The sequence below is a fragment of the Eptatretus burgeri genome, chromosome 6 (genome assembly GCF_056783735.1).
Source record: "Eptatretus burgeri isolate ZD-2024b chromosome 6, Ebu_testis_v1, whole genome shotgun sequence".
NCBI lineage: Eukaryota > Metazoa > Chordata > Myxini > Myxiniformes > Myxinidae > Eptatretus > Eptatretus burgeri.
The window spans coordinates 77,669,247-77,691,868 of NC_140966.1; the positions used below are offsets into that span (position 1 = coordinate 77,669,247).

Consider the following 22,622-nt stretch of genomic DNA (forward strand, 5'->3'; position numbering starts at 1 on the left):
CCCCCTTCAAGGAGATTCACCACCTGGTGGCTAATGGTGACAGTGTCTGGAGGCAACTGGGAGAGGGTCTGGTTGGGCGACCAAGGCGGGTAGGACCTTGGCGACCCAGGAAGGCCAGAGGAGCCAGTGAGACCCCTTCCAGAGTGTTGTACGGGATTAGAGCTGATGGCCACCAGGGGGGAGGGAATCAAAGGGAGCGGGGCGGAGAAACGTCCGGGCTGGACTAAAGCTTACCTGTGGGCATGGTTGCACCTGAGATGCCCCCATCATCTTGTGGTAACCCACCCCACGGCCATGATGGGATTCAGCCTGCATGATTAAAATGAGGACCATGACCTAGAAATGTGATGATGACCATGGTGTGAGTGTTGTGAAGATGTGTGAGTCCCACTCGATCCCGCACAACTTGACAGGTGCAGCAAGGGCATGATGTCCGCATAATTTTGGGGCAAGCAAATTTGAAAATTGGCTCCCCAGGTAACGCTGGGTCTATTAGCATCCACTGGGGGAGGCGGTCAAGTGTAAATATCCTGTGAATAGTGTCGTTAAGGCTTAGAGTAGGAATGTAAAGTATAAGTGTTGTGTTTTTGTGGAACCTTTTGTTTCCCCTCCCCAGATCACTGGAAGAGTGCTGGGCAGGAGCGATGATCCGGAGGATGGAGTGCAACTTCGCTCAGTGCTCTCATGAAGTAAAATAAAATAAATAAATTTAAAAAAACGAATGATTGTTTAGGCGAGGATAAGGCCATAAGGGGGTAGTACATTAAGCAGGATAGGTAAGTTAGCTGCGACTCGCTGCCCATTGCCCCTCCTACTTTATTTCGTTAGGTTAATTAGATGTGTCAGTAAGTGTTAAGGCTGGTACGGTAGCGCCTGTGATATACCTTGCAGGAGCTGCGGTACCAAAGGAGGGGGCAGTGTTACGTTTGAGGGGGGGTATGCATTCAAAGGGTAATTAGGATGTTTAATTAGGTATGCCATGCTGTTCGAGTTTACCAGGATCTCGATGTAATAAGTAGCGATTCAGTGGTGATAAGTTGTCTAGTAAATGTTCATTTCTTCAAGGGGGAAATGATAAATGTCACGTAATTAGATAGGGACACGGGATAGGGTAAGTGTGTCTGCGTAAACCCCTATTGGTATTCTCTGAAGACTGGCCGTGACGTCACAGGACAGTGCAGCGGTTGGCTCCGCCCCGTGATCACGATTGGTGGAAGGCGATGGCGGTGGGCCAATAAACGGCTCGATTGGGAGTGACGAGGACGAAGGATAAAAAGGTTCTGTTCAGGGTCGAAAAGGAAGAAGAAGAAGAAGATTACAACCAGAACGATCGTGTTTTTTTGGTGTGGAAGCTGTGGCGGCAGAGAGCGTCCTGGTTGCTGTGCTGAGTCGATTGTGCTCTTGATCGTGTCTGGGAGCCTTGCCGAGCCTCGTGCCTCGCTTTGGTTGGCTCTGGGGTTCTGCTGACTCGGAGTTCGGGCGGCGGGCGGACCTGCCTCCCTCTCCTGCTCGCGGCTTGGCGCCGGAGCTGGTTCCCTGGCAGCTGTGGGCGGACTTGGGCCAGGACCAGGAGGTCGACAGCACCGCGGTTTCTCCTGCCCCCCTGACGAGAGCAAGGCCAGCTCGTCCGACGCCGATCCAGGGACAGTTGCGTCCACACCACGGTCCAGCCTGACCACCAGAGATAGCTACGTGTTGTGTGTGTGTGTGTGTTTGGCGCCTTCGAGGGATTGAGAACTGTATATTCATTGGAATTGTCTGTGTTTTTCCCCACGCCCGATCCCACACCATCCCGTCGAATCGCCCCGGATCCCTCTTCTTGCCGAGTCTTGTTATTTCTGGTAATTATAAAAAAACAAATAAACATCATCAACTCAGTGAAAAGTGACTCGTGCCACCTTCCTCGTCCCGTTTGCGGTAGAGCGATTAGAACCGCCATGTTTGGGTTTATAAACAAATAAATCGCCTCCATCGTTTCGGCTCATTCTACGTTGGCGGGACTGTTCAAGTCCCGTGGACGTCACAATATGTATTTGTACATTGTAATCAGTAAACAAAAGGTCCACACGAGGAATTCAAAACTCACAGAGGGGCGAACTTTCTCGCTGCAAAAAGTCAACAAAGGCTTTCTGATGTAGGAAATGCCGATGGCCCGAACTGGAAGACGAACTTGAAGACTGGGTTAACACACAGACAGTGGATGGTTCGGGTGTTTCCACTGTTCAGATTAGACTCAAAGCAAGATCGATCACTTTTTGTGGCTAATTTTCGGACGTTTTTGCGCTTGGTTTTTTTGTGCAACATTTGCGGCTTATAAACCAGTGTGGCTTGTGTGTGTTTAAATTCCAGATTTTTTTTTTTAACTTTAGGGGATGCGGCTTATATAACGATGCGCTCAATGGCCGAATTTTATGGTACTTGCCTTGCCATGAGAAATGCATCGAAAAGTAAAAGTAATATGTAGTGTTGGGAGTTAGAGTGCGGACAGGAACGGATGGAAAACAGCATCCTGGTTGCCATGGCAACCACTTTAGATGACGAACGTATGTCACGACACACAGTCTCCACAGTCTGTACCTATGTACCAAATATGAAACATGAAAGTTGAAAACTTTGGGAGTTAGAGTGTGGACAGGAACGGACGGACAGGCAGACGGATGGACGGATGGACAGACGGAATCACATAATACGCCCCGATATATATATATATATATATATATATATATATATATATATATATATATATATATATATATATATATATATATATATATATATATTATATTGGGCGTATAAAAAAAGTGTGGTAGATAAAAACATTAGAAAGGAAAAAATAACTTGCACCAAAAACTTTAACATTTTCACGCTGATGCTGACGCTCACGCTATGGGTATCGCTGTAGCTCTCTGTTCTTCGAACAGGCGAGCTAAAAAAGGCATGGGTTAGGGTCAGGTGTCCAATCAAAGCAGGGTTGCATCAAAGCGGGACATCTTGGTACCTGGTCATCACTGCCAGCAGTTATAAAGCGGCAGTTCAACTTATGTCTCATTAATTACGACACACCAGAACACAAACGCCACACAAAACAAGTCCTGGCAAGGGTCTGCAATCTCCGATTGCTCTTTTTCTTGTTTTCAATTTTATTTCACAAGGCAGGCAGAGATAGAGAGAAAGTAAAAATATTTATTTCACTCCGCTCTGTGCATGTGTGATTGGGATGAATTCAGAAAAAGGAATTTCCGATTTGTATTCAAAATATAACATTCAATTTAAATAATACGTTCCCCAATAATAAACAGACATTTGTAAATAGACAGATAAACGGATGGACAGATTGACATGAACCAATTGCTTAATCCCACTTTTCGCTTCGCATGCGTGGGGTAACAAAGTAAGGTGATTGTGTTGAATGAAGTTTTGAATTGCTCACAAAAGTGAATTAAAAAATATATTATATTTACTCCTAAATGACAGGAGCAAGGGAAAGAATTTCTTTCTTTAAATTCACTTTTATGTTGATGCTTGTTTTTACTTACTCCAATTTGCCAAATAGAAAGACATCAAGAAACGTCTGCATAGGAGTGGAGAGCTGGAGAAGGAGCTGGAGACAAAAGAGCTTGAGATTGACAACATCAGACAAACCCATCTGCAGGTGAGATGCAAACATACCTGTACAAATAGCCATTGAACTGGTTTCACGACTGTAGATGGACTGGATTGAGCATTTGCTACAATCAATGTCTGGTGTTATTCACCGCTTGGAGAAATGATCATGTGAACTATGTCGAGAAATATTGTCCTGCTCAACAATTGTGCTAAAGGCCCGGTCACACCTTGACGTTTTAGCCAACGTATGCCGATTTTTGAATTTTTTTTTCTAAAACGCTGGTACACGTTGAATACGTTATGGGTAAGTTTTGATAACATTGAGAGCACGCTGAAAAACACTGCCATACGTCGTTGTACGTTGGCTTTAAACGTTGTACTTTTTGGTTTCCTCAAATTTTTTCATGCTTGAAATTTCACGACGTATGCCGGCGTATGACTCACACGTTCCGCTCCGCTGGCCACAAGTTGTATGCACGGTCTGCGATCGTTGACAGACGTCAATACATGCTACTTGTAAGTTAATCATAAGTTGAGACACGCTGAGGTAATGTTTAGCGTACCCGAAACTTATTTCTAACCTATGATTAACGTGTTGTTGGCACGTTACGCGATCGTTGCCACACATCGACAGACGTTACTTTTAAGTTACTCATAGGCTGAAAGACGTCGGTATAATGGATCGTCCTTGCGTCAGCGTCCACGGCCACGGCCAGGACACTTATTTGCAGCATTCTTCAAACTTTTCTTCGGCATGACGAGGATGTTCACACTTCAAAGTCGAGCTTGGCTATGATTCCAATTGTCCATCGGCAGCGTCTATTTAAAATAGTCGAGTTTGAGCGTTTTAACACGTTCAGAAGAAACGCTTCAAATTTCAAAACCCCAGCGTCAAAAAACAAAGGCGAGTGACAGCAATTTAAATCGTTCATTGTAAACAATGAAAATAGCTGAGTGGTACCGTTTAAAAGTCGTTGAGTGTAAAAAAAATCCAAGCTGTTGAGCGCAAGCGTCTACTTTCAATAGTGGAGATGCAGCCATTTAAATCGTTGAGTGGCAGCCTATGAATAGCAAACCCTACGTCACCGGCAAAGATAAACTGTCGCACGATATGGATAAGTTAGGCTATCGTTGGGCATAGTTTGTGAACGCCGGCTTCACGATAATTATTCGTTGGTATATCGTATCTATAAGTAATCAAAGCGCTCTATGCACATTATTAGTTCATTGTGCATTTGTCCAACCCGTTATGAATAGACCTAAATCGTAAAAACAAGCTATAGCTCATTGTAGAAAAAGCCCCATAAAAAATTAGCCGCGAAGAACTTCGAACAATGGTGAAAAGATGTCTCCTACCCGTGGACACGCGGACGCAAGGACGATCCATCATAACCCACACCCTCCCCTCACACTCACCTACTACTGCCAACATGAACAAACTACTACTAATACTAATACTAATACTGATACTGTTACTGCTGACATGGACATCGACTCAAAAAGGACTCGAAAACACTGTTGGGTTTCCCTTTTATGAGCAGCATTTTTATATACCAATTCCCAAAACCGCTGGGAACACGTCTTTATATGGCAGTTGTAAGCTAGAAACACGTTCATTTATTTTTTTTTGTCGACCGGAAGACGTCATTGGAATACGTCTACATACGTCGATGTGTGTTGGGACTACGTAAAGAATTGGTTCAAAGCACGTCAAACATAAGTTAGAAATAAGTTTCGCGTAAAAAAGACATTACCACGACGTGTTTCGACTTATGAGTAGCTTATAAGTAGCCTTTGTGGACGTGTGTAAGCGTCTACATATCGTGTGTAAAACTTATCCCCATCGCATGCGGAACGTGTGTCATACGCCGAGTACGCCCAAAAATTTTGAACATGTTTAAAATTTCTTGACGTACTCTACTTACTACGACGTATGATAGCGTACTTTAGCGTTCTACTCACGTATACCAAACTTACTCATACCGTATTTGACGTGCCCCAACGTTTTAGACACATTTTTCTTAGGTCGGCATACGCTGGCAAGATCGCCAAGGTGTGACCGCGATGTTGTCACTTCCATTTCTACGGCAGTTATGATTCGAATCGTTGTGCGTCAGCCTTTTAATAGGCTACGTCACGACATCGTCGGCGATGCGTGCAACGCGCTATGCCTAAGTTAGACTATCGTTGGGCATCGGTTGTGTAGGCCGACAACAGGTTCAGCATTTGTTGGTATAAGTTATCTATAACACAACGAAACGTTCTGTGTCCGTTACCAATGCGTTATACATAAGACCAAGTCGCTATGAATACGTCCGAATCTTTAAAAAAAAAACATCAAAAGTTCAACGTAAGCCAGCGTTTTAGATACATTTTAATACGTTGCCATCGCTGGCTAAAACGTCAAGGTGTGACCGGGCCTTAAATAAATCGATAAATAAAACAGATCGATGAATCGTGCTGCAACTTGCCTGCCTTTGAGCTGTTTGGTGTCACAATCGATTTCCAATGGAAAGGGATCCCACTTCAAACCTCTTCCAGCACCAGCAGCCTGGTAGAATGTACGATCCTTCAAATGGGATCTCAATCAGGCTGTCCCATCTGATTTCCCTGGTTGTAGGAACACAAAATAAAAACCCATTATAATATTGGAAGTTGTAGACCTTTGAGATGGTATGCCGGTTTATAAATTCTGCACAATCCCTTGAATGCAATGTTTTCATCGGGAGATCAGATGATATCAACAGGCATTGATTACTGCTGCCCCACCCCCCCCCCCCCCCACAAGTTGAAAACACAACTGGACGAGTTGAACTCTGAGAGTGCACGGGTACAGAAGCAGAACGAGAGCCTCCAGGACGTAAACTCAGGGCTGGAAATGCAACTTGTGTGCATGCGTCATGAACTGGACTCTGCACAGCATTTACTCCAGCAGAGGAATCATGAGGAGATTGCCAATTTGCTCAACCAACCTCAGATGTAAGTTGTGCTCCTACTCTGTGCCCATCAATGACCAAGTAGTTCCACTCCTACACTGTTCTTATCAATAACTTCATAGTTCAGCTTATACTGTGTTCTGGACCTGGTGGAGGAGACATGTTGGTCTTCTACTTTTTTCAGGTGCAGCACAAGGCTGTGAGTAGCATCAATGGCTGGGAGTGCGGCTTTGCCGCTCATGGAGTTTCCCCTGAAGGTTAAAGCAGAAGATAGGAAGCTGGCCAGAGTGCCGGCACACATTGACCTGCATTGTACTTTTACATTGATATAAGGCTCGTGGAGGAGCTTGTACATAAATCACATGCAGGACAAACATTATTAGACATCAGTGTACCTTCACACAAATTCAAGGACATCAGTAGACAGAGGAGAAGCATATGATGGCAGTTCAATGTATGGCAGTTCAACCTGGATCCATTGCTTCACGAGTTCAGACGTAACTGATTCACTGGTCATCAGATTTCCTGCCTGGGAAACGCCACAGCATCAGTTTATAGTCAGGTCGGGAATTGAACCGAGAATCCATCTTATGTAAAGGCATGGATTTAAACTCCAAACAGTCATTTTAAATGAAGTTCCATATTGTGAATGAAAGTGAGGTACTGTATAGTAAAACTCCATCTTCGATGTACTAAGTTTGCATGAAAAAGTTCCTTCAATGAATCAGGAAAATTATTTTTTTGCCATTTCAACAACAACAAAAAAAATCCATATTTTTACAGGGAAACCGCACTGAAAGTCACTCGTCCTGCCGAACAAGACAATTCCCTGCTACTCACCCAGCTGGAGTTTTTCAGGTACAATAAGTTTTCTTTGTCCCCTTTTCCAACTTTACTGGCTTCTCGGATTAAATTATTTAAAACCAATCGCTCTTCCTTCATTCCTCACAAAACGATTCCTTCCTAAATCACAATTTTATTTTCCACTTTTTTTTAACCATTGAATTAATACTAGGTGGGGTTGACTCAGCCTGTCATCTTTCCGAGGTCGACAAAATGAGTACCAGCTTGCTGGTATGATTGAGCCATTCGAGTATCCTGTGTCAGAGTGGCGACCCATCCAGGATTGTGCCCAATAGCCTTGGAGACTGCTGAGGCAGCACCAACGCTCTGCACAGAGTATGGTTCCTATGGATTGGATCGGATGAGTGAGGTACTCCCAATCAAATGTAGTACCAGTACCACTACTACTACTTTAATGGCCACAACTATTCCCACCTTGCGGGGTTTGATGAGGTACGATTTTGTCCAAGTCTTTCACGATCCGGCTCACACTGGATTTGTAATTGGTTCAGGGTGCCGGCGATAATTTGTCCACTCGTTTTGAATAAACACGATGGGATCTTTAACCTTCACCAATGCCCCGAGCACTGGAAGACGGGTCTTCACACTTAACGCCCATCCGAGAGACAGCACTCGCATCGATGCCTCACTCGGCATAAGAAACACCAGGGTGAGGGTTTATAGCTGGATCAACATTCAAACCCAAGCTCGACAGCTTAGAGGCGAGAGTGCATACGTCTCAGGGTATCCTGGCAGCCCAGTCCTCTGGATAAAATCCAATGTATGAATCATTAATAATAATAATGTAACTGAACTCTTTATTAGCGACTTGTTTGCTCAAGCCCAACATTTTGTGCATCATAGTTATGAATTAAATTTTTTGAAAACTGTGCATTTAAGTAATTCGAAACGACATGTTAAAACATGTTTTGGATGAATTATAAATGCAGAAATCAGAATTCCACAAGGAGCAGCAGTATTTGACGCTGCCACTATGGATTTTGTAGAGACCAGGCGGAAAGGGAAAAATCAACTGTGAGACGTATGTAAATTCTTTTTTTTTGCTGCGAAGGTGACAAACCTGCGCTTGACAAAATCTGCAAGGACGCTTGACAAAATCACTTGATCGTGGATGCATTGCGGTCAAAGAAAACACAATTGAGGACAAGCAGAAGGGTGTTCCACAAGGAACTGAGGGATGGCCAGACGGAGGCCCCTGGAGTACCAGCGGAAAGTGGACCCAACGACGAGCTGCTCCGGCGCATGCTCCCATATCTGACCTGACCTGAGAAGGGTGTGTGTGTGTGAAAACAATAAACCAGCAGACAGTTCTGTTAAAACAGCAAAGATGTCGTTTGCCCATCCACCATGTAGCGGGAGACAGGGTTTTTTCAATCGCTTGTGTGTGTCAATGTGTCAATATGTCAGTGTGTCTGTTGAGGCCGTAAATATTTTTAACATTTGAACTTTTGTGATCAAATTGTCAACAAAGCTTTATTGTGAGAATATGGAGACTACGAATTAGTACTTCCCATGGTACTCTGAATACCAGACAGCAATATGAAAACAATGGCATCACTTTTCTCACTACACTCAGCAGGGCATTTCCCAAGGAAGAATTTCCTCCACCCATAGATGCCAACCTATGAGGATTGTCCACGCTCTTATCCTTTTAAATGCTGAGTGCCAAGCAAGGAAGGAGCACATACCATTTTTCAAGTTTATGGTATGACTCGGCCTGGGTTTGAACCACCGACCTCCCAGGTTTGAACCACCAACCTCCCAGACTCAAAGAAAACACTCGAATCATTACACCACTGAGTCACAATTTAAAAAGGCACAGGGAAGGGATTAATCAAACCCAATACACAACTTTCAAAACGACGTATGAACGATGACGAGGCCTTTTGTGCAAGGGCTGTGTGTGCGTTTTCAGTAACTGTGTTCTGCTCACCAGGCAATCATTCATAACCTGCTGTTGTTAATGCAAAATATGATTCAAATTGTCTTTTTTAACATAATTTTCAGCATTTAGACAAAAGAGAATATGGAGTGGCAATTATGGAATGAATTATGGAATTATGGAGAATATGGAGTGGCAATTATGGAATGGTTAACCATAATTATTCTGTTTGTGAATGCAAATCGGACTCATGAAATTTTGAAAAATATTCGTGGATGAGAGGCGTCGAGTTCGTACCATTTCCTGTGAGCACAAGTGAGTGGCAACAATGGATATAATGCATACACACACACACACACACACACACACACACACACACACACACACACACACACACACACACACACACACACACACACACACACACACACACACACACACACACACACACACACACTTCTCCTTTTACCAGTAGATGAAAGAATTTAGTATAATTACTTATGCCACCAAAGTTGGGTGGAGGTTAGGTTTTTGCCCCTGTTTGTTTGTCTGCGAAGAGGATATCTCAAAAGGTTATGGACACATTCAGACGAAATTTGGTGGACAGGTTGAGTGTGTGACAACGAAGAATTGATTCGACTTTGAAGATCTGGATCCAGATGTGATAAAAAAAATTTTTTATTTCTAAGTGATTCTTCGCCATTGAGAGATGGGGCCAAAAATGATAATATATAGCATGATATTTCAAAAAGTTGTGACAAAACTTGGTGGATGAGTTGGTTCAGTGACAAGAACAAGCAGATTAGATTTTGGTTCAGGTCCGGATTCAGATCCGGCCTATCAGTGGGATACAAAATGTAAACTGTTCAGCCTGGCGGAGGTATGCGCTCCACCGAGTGCCGTTCTCGTTTCCCTTGTGGCCCTGGAACCAAACAAAAATATATGCATTTATAACGCCGCTCACAGCCCAGACAGCTCCCACTTCCAACCTCCCTCCTCCCAAACATGATTAATAGTAAATATCATCATTTAAAACTTCTCCTGTGCATTGACAAGCCCCAGATATGACTTTCTCATCGGTGTGAAGAAGTAACCAAACAATATATGGTGTCTGTCTGCATGTTGAGAATGACTGCATCGTCTTTACGATTGCAAACTCCGTTAAATAAATCACCAACCCTGCCACGTTCACACGAGGAAATCGTGCAAGGTTCAAAGTCCACTCACTGGTAGTGATGGTCAAGGTTTGAGTTGAACGCGTCCATCTACGAACCTTCGAGAGTTTGCAGTACGGGGAGCTGCAAGCCATCAGGTTTTTGGGCGAGTTCAGGATGTTCTCTAACTCTTTCGTTGTGCAGAGGCACACCTCTTTCTTGCTGGTACATTTCCAAGTATTTTTCGGCTTGTTTTAGAAGCTTTGTGAGCCATTTTAGGTAACAATCATCATCTCGCACACACTATATACTGATGACCCTCGTTGTTAGGGGTTTCTGCACATGCGTGCGCCAAATATTCTGGGGCGGATTATGCCTTAAACCTTTTGGAAAAGAAGCAAATTGTGTAATTTCATATAACACTGAACAACAAAATTTTTTTACTGGAGATGTGTAAAGTGATTTAGACTAATTTGGGTACGCTGATTTCAAAAATCATAACCGTTTTGCTGTATCACGTCAGGATTTTCAGTAACAGAAATATTCCCATTGCCTAGAAGTCAGGATTTCAATGAAATTTACAAAAATTCATTTATTCATTTATTTCATCATGAATGCTTCAAAATTATAGAAATTACAGAAAAACTCCACTAGAATGTAATTAAAAATGCTTTAGGCATTTGGCTTTGCGTTTGTGCTGCTCTGTGTCAGTTTCACGATGCAGGAACCAGCAGAAATCGCCCATCATGTTCGGGTTGTGCCGCCCTTGGTAACGCGTCTCCATGAGTGAAATCTCTTGGTGGAATCGTTCGCCGTGCTCGTCCGAGACTGCTCCCAAGTTGTCAGGGAAGAAGTTCAGGTGCTGGTGTAGGAAATGGATTTTCAGGGACATCCTGGAGCCAAGTTTCCTGAAGGACTCCAGCAGCTGCTGCACTATTTCTTCATAGTTGTCCGCGCGCTCGTTCCCCAAGAAGTTGTCAGTCACAGCTTTGAAGCTCCTCCACGCTGCCAGCTCTTTGGGGTTTAGAGTTGTCGGAAAAGTTTCGTCCTTCATAATCTGTCGGATTTGCAGTCCAACAAAGACACCAGCCTTGATCTTGGCCTCCGACAAGGTTTTGCCAAACTTTTCCTTGAGGTATAAAAACCCACGCCCATTCAGATCCATTGCCCGTACAAAACTTTTCATCAAGCCGAGCTTTATGTGGAGTGGTGGAAGGAAAACCTTGGCTGGGTCGACAAGGGCGACATGCTTCACGTTGTGTCGACCAGGTACATGCTCTTTTCGCTCTTCCCAATCTTTCTTCGTCCAGTGATTCTTGTCGTCTCTGCTATCCCAGAGACAAAGGAAGCACATGTATTTCGTGTAGCCTGACTGCAGCCCTAACAAAGGCGCCACCACTTTCAAGTCTCCGCAGATGTGCCAGTTGAAGTCATTGTACTTGATGGAATCAAGCAGCTGCCGCATAGTCTCATAGGTCTCTGTCATGCCGAACGCGTGAGCCAGTGGGACTGATGGTTTCTCGTTGCCATTGTGGAGCAAAACAGCCTTCAAGCTGTTCTTCCCTGAGTCGATGAAGAGGCGCCAGTCTGCAGGATCGTGATCACACCCAAGTTCTTTCAACAGACCGTTGATGTCACTGCAGAATGTCATCGTGTCTTCCATCTCAAAGAACTCAGCCATGTCTCTGTGACGTGCTCTGAACAAGGATATCTTGGTGTTAGGTTCAAGTAGATTCCACTGCTGCAGCCTTGATCCAAGCAGCTCTGCCTTCGCCTTTGACAGCGAGAGATCTCTTACAAGATCATTTAAGTCTCCCTGGTTCAGAAGGTGTGATTCTTGAGTGTCGGGTTCAAAAGGTTCATCATCACCATCCTCTTCACCACTGCTTACAGCTATGTTCTGATCAGCTGGAGGTGTTGGAACGGGGTTCTCGTCATCATGAGGCACAGGTTTACGAGCAGACGCAGTCAGCGTACTTGATGTGACCTTTATTCTTCTTGTTGAAGCCGGCGATGCTTGTGCAGCAGAAATAACAATCATCATGATGATTCTGCGGCTCACGCCATATCATGGGCACCGCAAATGGCATGCTCGCGTGCTTGCCCACCAACCACTGAGTCAAGGTTGTGTGACAGCTTGTGCAGCAGATGTGTGGTGCCCAGCTCTGTTCTTGGTCCCCCACCTTACACACGAAGTAGTGAAAGTAGGCGGCCTTCATTTTCACTGCTGTAGATATACTTCGCTGTTGATCTTTTTTGGTATACCGACCACAGACATAACAGAAGTTGTCAGAATGATTGGTACAGGAACGCCTACTCATCTTTATCTGAAAGAAAGAAATATAACACAAGTTAACAACAATTGTATGAAATAGACATGTTAAAGACATATGTAAATTTAATTGAAATCCTGACTTCTAGGCAATGGGAATATTTCTGTTCCTGAAAATCCTGACGTGATACAGCAAAACGGTTATGATTTTTGAAATCAGCGTACCCAAATTAGTCTTAATCACTTTACACATCTCGAGTAAAAAAAAAAATTTGAAATTTGTTGTTCAGTGTAATTTATGTAAAATTTAAATAAGTAATTAAAGTTTTTCGTATTATTTCCTCAATATAGTCTGGCTTCAAAGGCTATGGAATTTGTATGCATCACATTTTATTTGACACTGCAAATGAAGAGTTGTGTTTGTAAATTTTACTTTATCAAAAACTCTTTTTCTTTCGACAGGGAAATGAATAATTACCTGCGGGACAAAAGAGATGCCGACAGAACGTGTACGGTCAGTAACCTTTTCACATCCGCCATAGAGCGTGTTCTCTCTCGAAGGTTTGCCTCAAATGGGGTTCAATCAAGAGACATTTATTGACCCAGACATTGACCCAGAAAGGGTATGGTTATCTGGAAATAATTCAATTTCCTTCAGCATGTGCATTAAAGGAACTGACTTGCTTGGCACATTGATGATCGAGTTTAAAATGATTTAGATGATTTAGTATTTTACAAAAATGTTGGAAGTAAACTTCACTGTGATGGAGATCAGAATCCAAGTGCCAAATCAGCCTTTGATTGCCACATGGATTCTAACCAACAGGTAGTACCTGCCACATACAAACATCTGTGTGGACCACACATCAGTTTCAGAGGGCAGCTGAGACAATGAAACAAAATAAACCACATGGTTTACAGTAATGTAAGCTCTCCAGTGGCCTGCAGCGGGTTGGGCGATCCAGCACGACTGCCGATTATCTCTTCTCTGTCTTGTCATTGTCCTCAATGTCTGTCTCTGTCTCTCTCATGGAATGGATGTGGGCCCGAAGGCTTCAACTATTTAAGCATCTGTCATCCGTTCATTGGTACCGTGGGTGCATATTCGGTAATGGGTTAAGAGAATTGTTGCATCACTATTCTTTGTAATTGCTTCCTTCCGTTTCCTCCCCATACCATTTTTACTCCTGCACCGAAGGTGGACGGAGGTTATGTTTTCACCATTGTTTGTCTGTGAGCAGGATATCTCAAAAGGTTATGGACTAATTTGGACAAAACTTGGTGGAAAGGTTGGGTGTGTGACAAGGACAAATATACTGAACAAAAATATAAACGCACCAACCTAAATATCTAAGTCAAGATTGCCATTATGGGAAAATGGTCAAACCGATGATATGTTTGAGCAATAGTTCCTTTGTTTTGCTCAAGACAGATGTTCCCATTGAAATTGACCACTCTGAGTGTGTGGACTCACACGTTGAGTAATCCTTCCCATGAGCACCATGGGGCTTGACAGAGTGATGGTCAGTGAGCGTGACCAGGACACAAACACTCCCTATAGCTTGCCCTATAAAAGGCCTCCCCAAAATGTGGACTGGTGCCAAATGTCAACATGTCACAGATGTCACAAATCTTGAGGGAGCGCGCCATTGGCATGCTGAATGCTGGGACGTCAGTACGGGCCGTTGCAGCACACTTCAATGTCCACCACTCCACCATTAGCCGCCTGAGAACGCGCCTCAGAGAGACTGGAAGCACCGTGAACCGCCCACATGCCCGGCGACCACGTGTGACCACCGCCGGTCAGGATCGTCACATGAGGCTGCAACATCTCCGGGATCGACTCCGACCGGCCACGAGGACTGCCAATGAGACTGTCGGGCTGAATAACAGGTGCAGGCGATAATCTGGTGATGTCCATGCGCCGGAGATGCACCGCTCTGCGCGACGTCAACGGTGGACACACCCGCTACTGACTGTGTGAACTCTGACAGTGACACCTCGGTTGTGTCGGCTGTTGTAGCGCAAAGACTGTCGCCAGAATTCTCAAGGAACTCTTTGAAATTTAATGCTCAATTGTCATGGATTCTATAACCAAATTGTTGTGAAGATTTAGTATTAATGAGTTCGAGGTAAAATAGTAACAATCGCTTGGTGCGTTTATATTTTTGTTCAGTGTAGTTCATATTTTTGGCAAACATCTGGATCTGGATTCCAGAACTTTCTGAGAGATTCTTCACCATTGAGAGATGGGGTCAAAAAAACGATATATAGCATGATATTTCAAAAATTTGTGGACAGGTTATGACAAAACTTGGTGGATGAGTTGGGTGGATGAGGAGGTAGATAAGAACAAGCTGATTAGATTTTTTTAGGGTCCAGATGCAGATCTGGTCTATCAGTGGGATACAAAAAGTAAACTGTTCAGCCTGTCGGAAGTATGCGCTCTACCGAGTGCTGTTCTAGTTGTTTTTAAAAAAAATTAAATACAGTTCTAGCAAATACCACCCGGCGCTTTGCTGATGAGAATACTAAGAGAAGGGGGGGGAGAGAGGAGGGAGCGAGGAGGGGTGGGGGAAGGGAAGGCAGTATGTGGGGAGGGGAAGAGAAGAAGGTGTGTGTGGATGGAGGGGGGGGGGAGTTGGGAGGAGGTGGGAATGGGTTTTGGAGGAGGTCAGCATGAGGTGAGAGGAAAGGAAGGCAGACGTGCAGTGAAGCATTCATTACAACTCATACCATCTCATCAAAATGATTTTGCATAGAATAACAGTGAAGATGGAAACAAAATAATGTCTGAAATACATTTTCTACCGGTCATACTACAAACACTGCTCGGCCATGTCTGGAGCCAAACACTGACCGGAGATAAACACGCCGGGAGCCAAACACCGCTTGGAGAAAAAAACTGCCCTGACACGTCCGGAGACAAACATCGTCCAGAGACGTCCGGAGGCAGATACAATCAAGAGACGAGCACTGTCCGGAGAGAACCACCATCCGGACACGACCGGAGACAAATACCGTCTTGACACAAGCACCATCCGGAGACCACCACCTCCCGTACACGTCAGAAGGCAACCGATATCCAGACACGTCCAGAGACAAACTGTTGTCCAGACAAGTCCGGAGACGAGCACCACCCAGATCTAAAGAAGCACATAAGGCTCTTATCTCTTTTAAAATGGGGTTTAATCCAAAGGAGATGACCAGGGGAAGATTGATCCAATGGAGGATATGATGTCAGGATGAGAGAGAGAGAAGAAAAAGGATTCACATTGAATAAACAAATAATTACGTACAATGAGGTTAAAATCTACGGCACGTCTCACCATTGTTGTTCACAGATGGGGAGGTAAACGAGAAACCCGGGTGAGGCCTCAGCTGTTGTGGAGATGTCGAAGCAGGCACGACGACCAGATGACAAAGCACACGGGCAGGACGACGAAGACACATGGGCAGGAACCAGGGATTAAAAACAGGCGATGAGGCACGAGCATGAGGAGGCAGGCAAAAGCGTTCCTCTCTGAGGTGGTTCTTAACTGACCTATTTTTGACGCGATCCTCACTCTCGCCATCCCTCTCACGAGAACACGATCCCAAAACACCCCAATCCTCCAGGGGCTGGTAGGGAGGAGATTCCAAAAAGCCCTCCCGTGCCAGTTACCCTGCTCTCCGTTTTTTTTTTTTTTTTTTTTTTTTTTTTTTTTTTGTATACCTTGGTCGAGGCTCGTATGAGAGCTAACACACAACTCACAGCAAGGAGGCATGAGACAAGAGGGGTGGGAGTGGAAGGGACAAAACATTGGGGAACAGACACAGGTGAACTGTGGAAGGGAGAGGGATGGGGATGGGACGGGGAACATGACGAGGAGAAGATGGACATTACAGGGACTTTCAGGAAGGAAAGCAGGAGAATTGAAGGAAGTGGGCATGGGTGGATTATCGGGGGTAGAAAAGATCGAGGATTTGGATGGGGGAAGATAAGAGGTGGTGGTGAACAGCTGTTTTGAAAGCCTGGAGGGAAGAATGGGAAAGAATAGAGTGAGGAAGTTTATTCCAAAGGCGGGAAAAAAGAGGAATGAAAGAGTGAAGATGAGCAGTGATTCGTGATTTTGGTAGTTTTACCAGAAGGGGGTTGTTGGCGGACCTTGAGCGCCCTGTGGAAATGTGGTTGGGACAAATCGCAGAGAGAGCAGAAGGGGCAAGCCTGGAGAGGAGTCGGTAGAAGACAGAAAGACCACCGACCAACCTGCGGTGATTGAGTGAGAGGCCCAAAGACTCAGCTTCATTGCGGGAGATGCCAATGATCTTAAAAGCCCTGGTTTCGACAGCGTGAAGTCGAGAAAGGTGGGAGGCAGGAGCACCAGCCCAGAGGGGAGAGCAGTACTCCATCAGGCTACGGACAAAAGCTTTGTAAGTAGTCAGGAGCTCAAGAGGGCCGAGGAAGGACTTTGCACGACGGAGGATTCCCAGTCGGCGACTGGCTTTTGAGGCAAGGTTGGAAATGTGACTTTCCCAGGAAAGGTCATGGCAGATAGTGAGACCCAGAAGCTTGAAAGAAAAGACTTCTTCCAGTGGATTGTTGAGAAAGTGGATGGGGGGGTTTTGTAAACGGTCCTTTCGAAGAGACATAGTGAGAGTGTGAGATTTGTGTGGATTGAAAGACATGTTCCACGTGTTGGACCAGTTTGTGATTTTATCCAGATCTGCAGTGAGCGAAGAAGCTGCTGCTTGCCGGTCTGAGGGATGACAGATGGTACGGCAGAGGGTGGAGTCGTCGGCAAAGAGAAATAGAGGATTTTCCAGAGAGTCTGAGAGATCATTGATGAAAACCAGAAAAAGAACAGGGCCCAGAACGCTACCTTGAGGAACTCCAGCCTGCACAGGAAGAGGGGATGAAAGAACTCCATTTAGGGCCACACGTTGACTGCGACAGGAGAGGAATTGATGATTGATCCCGGTTGATTGATCCCGTTATTGATGCGTCAGCCTCATATCCTTCTGTATTCAGTTTCATTTCTTATACGAGCCTTGATTTTTAGAAAATGGTAGCAAAGGGAAAAAGGTGTGTTTGGAGCATAAGTGAGTGGCAGAAGGTGAAAATATGTCATCAGTTTTGAGTGTGTACAAGATGGCTAAAAATAGTGTGTTGCTGTGTCTTTCTGATAATTCATTTTTTGTCATTCATACTTTTCATTGCATGACCGTTTCAAATACCAACTGTGAAACATCATTTGGCGTATCAGTACCCCCCCTTTGTTATTTTGGGTTGCAGAATTACCGGAATTACCATCACCATTGTCCAAGCCAAGAGGAAAGAACTCCTCCCCCACTGCAGAGAGATGGATCAGTTATCGGAAAATACATTCAGGATGAAAAGCCGATAAGCAGGTGCGTTTTGTGCACGAATTTTGAAGGGCTTCCAGTTTCTGACAAACCATGCATTTCTTAACCAGTTATTGCAATTTTTTTCTGGTGAGGTTTGATGTGAGCCATCTATTAATTAAATATGCAAATTTTGACATCAATAGGAAGATTATTTGAAATGTCACTTGTTTTCCCATGATATTCAATGCACAGCTTTAGCATTCCCTCTTCTTACTCGACTACATCTGCCATCAAAATTATCTTCTCTCCCTTCTCTATCCTTTTTTCTTTTTCCATCACCCCCGTCCCCACATCCTTAAAAATTCTGATTATGATGTACCATACTCTGGTACAGAGCATCAGTGCTGCCGAAGTACTTTATTGGCAAGTTATACTGGGTGGGTTGCCATGGCCTTACCAGCAGTAGTTGGAGCAGGAATTTGAAATTTGTTTCGGGTGTCGGGGATCGCTCGCCTATACTCTTCGTGAAGGACACCGTGGGATCTTTAACATCCACCAACTAACGCGGGCAGATGGGGCGCCCAGTTTAACGTCCATCCGAGGGACGGCACACACACTGATGAATCACTCTGCCTGTGAAACACCGGGATGTCAGGTTTTAGCTGGGTCCATGCTCTATCCTTTTGAGTGTTGAGCACCAAGCAAGGAAGCAGCACATACCATTTTTTTTTTAGTCTGGTATAACTCGGCTACCGTGTTCGACCTACCGATCTCCCAGATCCAGAGCAGATGCTCTAACCATTACGCGAGGAAATCATAAATCCGGTAAACAAATCATAGTTAGGTTATATATGTATTTGCAAGGATTGTGGAAGCACAGGGTGAAAGATGATATAACAGAAACATCCTGACAATGGGAATGAGGAGAAACCAAAGTGTTACAAACAAGAGGAGAAGATAAAGTGAAAATATATATGAACCTGTGGGTATGATGGTTGTGAGGTAAGAGGGTGAACGTGGTAGGGGGTTGGGGAGCGGTTAGACAAGATCATGGGTTGGGATGTAAGATGACACGAGATTCTGGTGTACTGCTGTCTGGAAAAACTGGAGAGAAAAGAGTGACGTTGTACCGATTCAGGGAGGCAGTTCCATAGGTGGGAGAAAAGACAAACGGAGAAGTGGATATGAGCAGTAACGATGGATTTTGTGGGATTATCAAGGAGTAGGATTGAATGATGTGTTCCAAGTTACAGCCCCACCTTTTTGAACTGTCGGGCTCTCCAGTGCTAAGGCTGTTCTCCGAGAGCTAAAGAGATTTCGACTTTCAAAATAACATGGTCAGAAAAGCCAAGTGGGGAATAAGAGGAACACTTCAGTTTCGAGGTAAGTTAGTCATTACAAAGTCCAGGACGGAGTACAGACTATATTCAGAGATGTGGACATTACAGATTGGGTCGGACCCACAGACTCACAGAAGACCTCTACAGGAATGCCATGGCCGACTGTTGTAAAGCCAACTGATGATGGAAGTTGAACTCATCACAGATGCAAAGCTAATGAGAGGGCGAGAGGGGAAAAAAAAGAGAGAGAAAAGAAGAGGAGGTTGAGGAGGATGAGAAGGAGGAGAGAAGAGAGAAGAGAGAGAAATGTAGTCACTGTCACTTGCTCAATGATGCACCATGCAGTTAGGAGGACCACAATGAATTTATTTTTCAGGTTGCTTGGTACAAAATCACCACGTAAGAACCCTCCTAATAAGATTGTATCTTCCCAGGCCCTCGGTCTGCAGCCAAGATGCCCAGTGCCCTCAGACGGACAGCACAGCTCGTCCAGTTCCCGGTGGGACACAGACGCTCCAGGGCAGAAACAAGCCTAATGAATGGGAACTTGTGGCGCAGAATGCCGCAGCATCTCCCAACCGGCAGGCTCAGTTCAGCCCACAGCCAGACAGAGGAAGAAGGTCATCATCACGTGGCCAGACCGTGAGCACAGAGACTGAGGTAAGGACTTTGTGACCGATGTCACAGAACTGTGCTTCGAAAAAGATGAAGTTTTTGATTTTTTTAATTTCAGATTAACAAGTTTTTAGACAATATTTAGAAGCTCCAAACAGAAATTCCAAGCAAACGTTGTATGCAGTCACTCTAGCGGTGCACATTTTAATGAGATTCTTCGATTAATTAGATCTCTTCGTTGTCTCATCAGTGTGGCTCTGCTTCTAATGGAGTGAATATACTCTCATCTGATATATTAATGAATGCATCATCATTATTAAAATACATCAGCCTTTGCCTAATTTTTATAATATCACCACATCATAAAGTTTTGCCATTGGCTCATGGGCATGACCTCAAACACAAAAATGATCAACTTTCAAATATAAAATAATAATAATAATAATATAAATAATAAGAGTTCCCTTCCAAGGAACATCATTGCTGGAGGAGGGCATTAGGCGTCTCAAGCCTGCACCAATGATTGATTGTCTGTACTCTTTCTTTTTAAATGCTGTGTCAAGCAAGAAAGCAGCACATACCATTTTTAAAGTCTTTAGTATGCCTCAGTCGGAGTCGAGCTCGAACCCACCGATCTCCGAGACTCCGAGGGGACCACTCTCACCATTAAGCCACCGAGTCTGATTGAAATAAATCCACTTCAAAAGCAGAATATCTCTATTTGTGTTTGTAATGGCAAATTCGTAATTTGCAAACCACAGTACGCACATAGTTATTGGAGTACAGTGGTCGAACCAAAGACCTTTTGCATACAATGACCCCCCACCCCCTTACCCTCCTTCCTGCTCCAACCATTCAGGGCTCACATCATTTTCCTCCAGATCGCCTTTTTAAGGTTGTGCTGGTGGGGGAGTCTGGTGTGGGAAAGAGCTGTTTCATCCAACAATTGTGTCACAAACAATTCTCACCAACTATATACGCCACCATTGGTGAGATCACTTCAAATGCCTCTTCAATACTGTTCCTCTTGATACTATCTCATGACTCGCAAACCAACCTCAAGATGCCTTCAAACAATATTTAATTTACTTTCGTTTAAAAAAAAAGTAGTCACAAACCAGTACTTTCTTCTCCCAACACAAAGTGCTACTAGCTGAAGCAAAGGAAACTTAAGACATATGAGGAGGCCATTTGAGTCACCACGCCGGTGTCATATCCACACCCTATTAACTTGATTTTAAAATATGGTCATCGTCAACTATATTGACCAATCCCATTCTCACAATAAATTTAATGCAACTTCACTGGTACTTCCCTTTCTCATTAACTTGCCCATCCTAGTTAACATGTACATTGGTAATTTGATGAGGATACTGACAAATAATGGCCTACTTTTTAGCTCATCTGGAATTTACATTGCAGATAAGTTATTGTCGTCACGCACCATCCTATCCGTCCGTCCATCTGTCGCCTTTTTTGACCTCTCCGGCCAAACTGCTGGGCCGATCTGGCTGACATTTTGCAACGTTGCTCTCCTCACTGGTAACAGGAATTGTAAAGCTCATTCCGGTCACATGACCTTAAGTAGGTCAAAAAGACCCACTTAATAAATTTATTCAAAAATCTTCTTCTCCAGACCCACCAGTCAGAATGCTACCAAATTTTGGGTGCAACATAAGGCCAGGCAGGGTTGGGATGTTAAATTGTGGAGGCAATGCAGATCACTTGACTGGAAGTGTGTCAAAATGGCCGACTTAGTCATTTTTGGGAAAATCGTGTAAATTCCTTCAAAAATCTTCTTCTCCTGATCCACCAATGAGAATGTTGACAAATTTGGGTTACAACATTAGGATAGGGTCCTGATGTTAAATTGTGGAGGTCATGCCGATCACCTGACCAGAAGTGTGTCAAAATAGCGGTCGTGCAAATTCTTTCCAAAATATTCTTCTCTTGACCCACCTGTCAGAATTCTACCAAATTTGGGTTACAACATTAAACCAGGGCCCAGATAAGCTACATGTCCAGTGGTACTCTTTTAAAGAGAAAACATGGGATTTATAATGTCTGCAACTTAAATCCAGATGGGACAACTTAAATCCAGATGGGAATCGAGCTTTACATTTCCATCTGAAGGACGGCATGCTCCAAGCTGCAATTTCCTTGCTAGTGCTGGTCCAGTACGTCAAGTTTTTGTACTTGTAAATTTGACTGCACAGGGGTGTAAATCCATGACCAGACAGCTGATGGGAGAATACTATAAATTGAATAAATATTATTCTGCCCTTTTGTCAATACCAAGCCGTTGATGGAGTATTAATTGGATGACTTTGCTCATACTCCAATATCTGATGGGAATGGATGCATTGAGCCGATAAGTTATAAGCAATGTTTTGAAAATGGGATCGTTTAGGAAAACAAGAAAAAAAAATCTAGGCTTATAGAGGAGCTAAACAATAAAGGACAGAAGTTTCACAGGCTGACCAAGGATCAAATGGGAATAGGGAGACAAACATCACACATAAGTGGAAGAAAGGAGAGGGGCTTTGGTGGGGAGGAGAGAAGGTGGGGAAGAAATCTGTCTGTCTGCTGAGTGTCCAAACAGTGAAGACAAATCTATCTACAGAG

The 22,622-nt window shown here is 44.2% G+C and overlaps 2 protein-coding genes across 5 annotated transcripts in view; one reads left to right on the forward strand and one right to left on the reverse strand.

Moving 5' to 3' along the window:
* The window catches only part of LOC147025121 (EF-hand calcium-binding domain-containing protein 4A-like), a 73,590-nt gene that overhangs the window by 36,820 nt on the left and 14,148 nt on the right, over positions 1–22,622 (forward strand). For 2 of the 3 annotated variants that reach the window (XR_015059351.1, XM_085885756.1), the window contains exons 6-12: positions 3,554–3,652; positions 6,395–6,585; positions 7,326–7,400; positions 13,177–13,228; positions 17,990–18,105; positions 19,817–20,042; positions 20,857–20,986. Coding sequence is in view for 2 of the 3 variants with exons in the window: in XM_085885756.1 (XP_085741882.1) it covers positions 3,554–3,652; positions 6,395–6,585; positions 7,326–7,400; positions 13,177–13,228; positions 17,990–18,105; positions 19,817–20,042; positions 20,857–20,986 (889 nt within the window). In the remaining variant the exon portion in view is untranslated. The remainder of the gene's footprint in view (positions 1–3,553; positions 3,653–6,394; positions 6,586–7,325; positions 7,401–13,176; positions 13,229–17,989; positions 18,106–19,816; positions 20,043–20,856; positions 20,987–22,622) is intronic. The other variant, XM_085885757.1, reaches the window with a different exon arrangement.
* Positions 4,466–20,960, reverse strand: LOC147025122 (uncharacterized). 2 transcript variants are annotated; one of them, XR_015059359.1, is made up of 5 exons: positions 20,832–20,960; positions 20,579–20,677; positions 8,467–8,670; positions 6,938–7,071; positions 4,706–6,216 (listed from the first exon to the last, which is right to left on the reverse strand). XR_015059359.1 is itself a non-coding variant. In XM_085885768.1 (3 exons), the coding sequence occupies exon 1, from the start codon at positions 12,484–12,486 to the stop codon at positions 11,104–11,106; it is 1,383 nt and encodes a 460-aa protein (XP_085741894.1). In that variant the 5' UTR covers positions 12,487–12,759; the 3' UTR covers positions 4,466–6,216; positions 6,938–7,071; positions 8,467–11,103. The 2 variants fall into 2 exon arrangements, 1 of the variants encoding a protein (XP_085741894.1); XM_085885768.1 differs by lacking the exons at positions 20,579–20,677; positions 20,832–20,960 and having other exon boundaries at positions 4,466–6,216; positions 8,467–12,759.

Bases quoted from the DNA above. Each gene is read 5' to 3' on its own strand.
- LOC147025122 (XM_085885768.1), bottom strand. From the start codon at position 12,486: ATGATGATTGTTATTTCTGCTGCACAAGCATCGCCGGCTTCAACAAGA.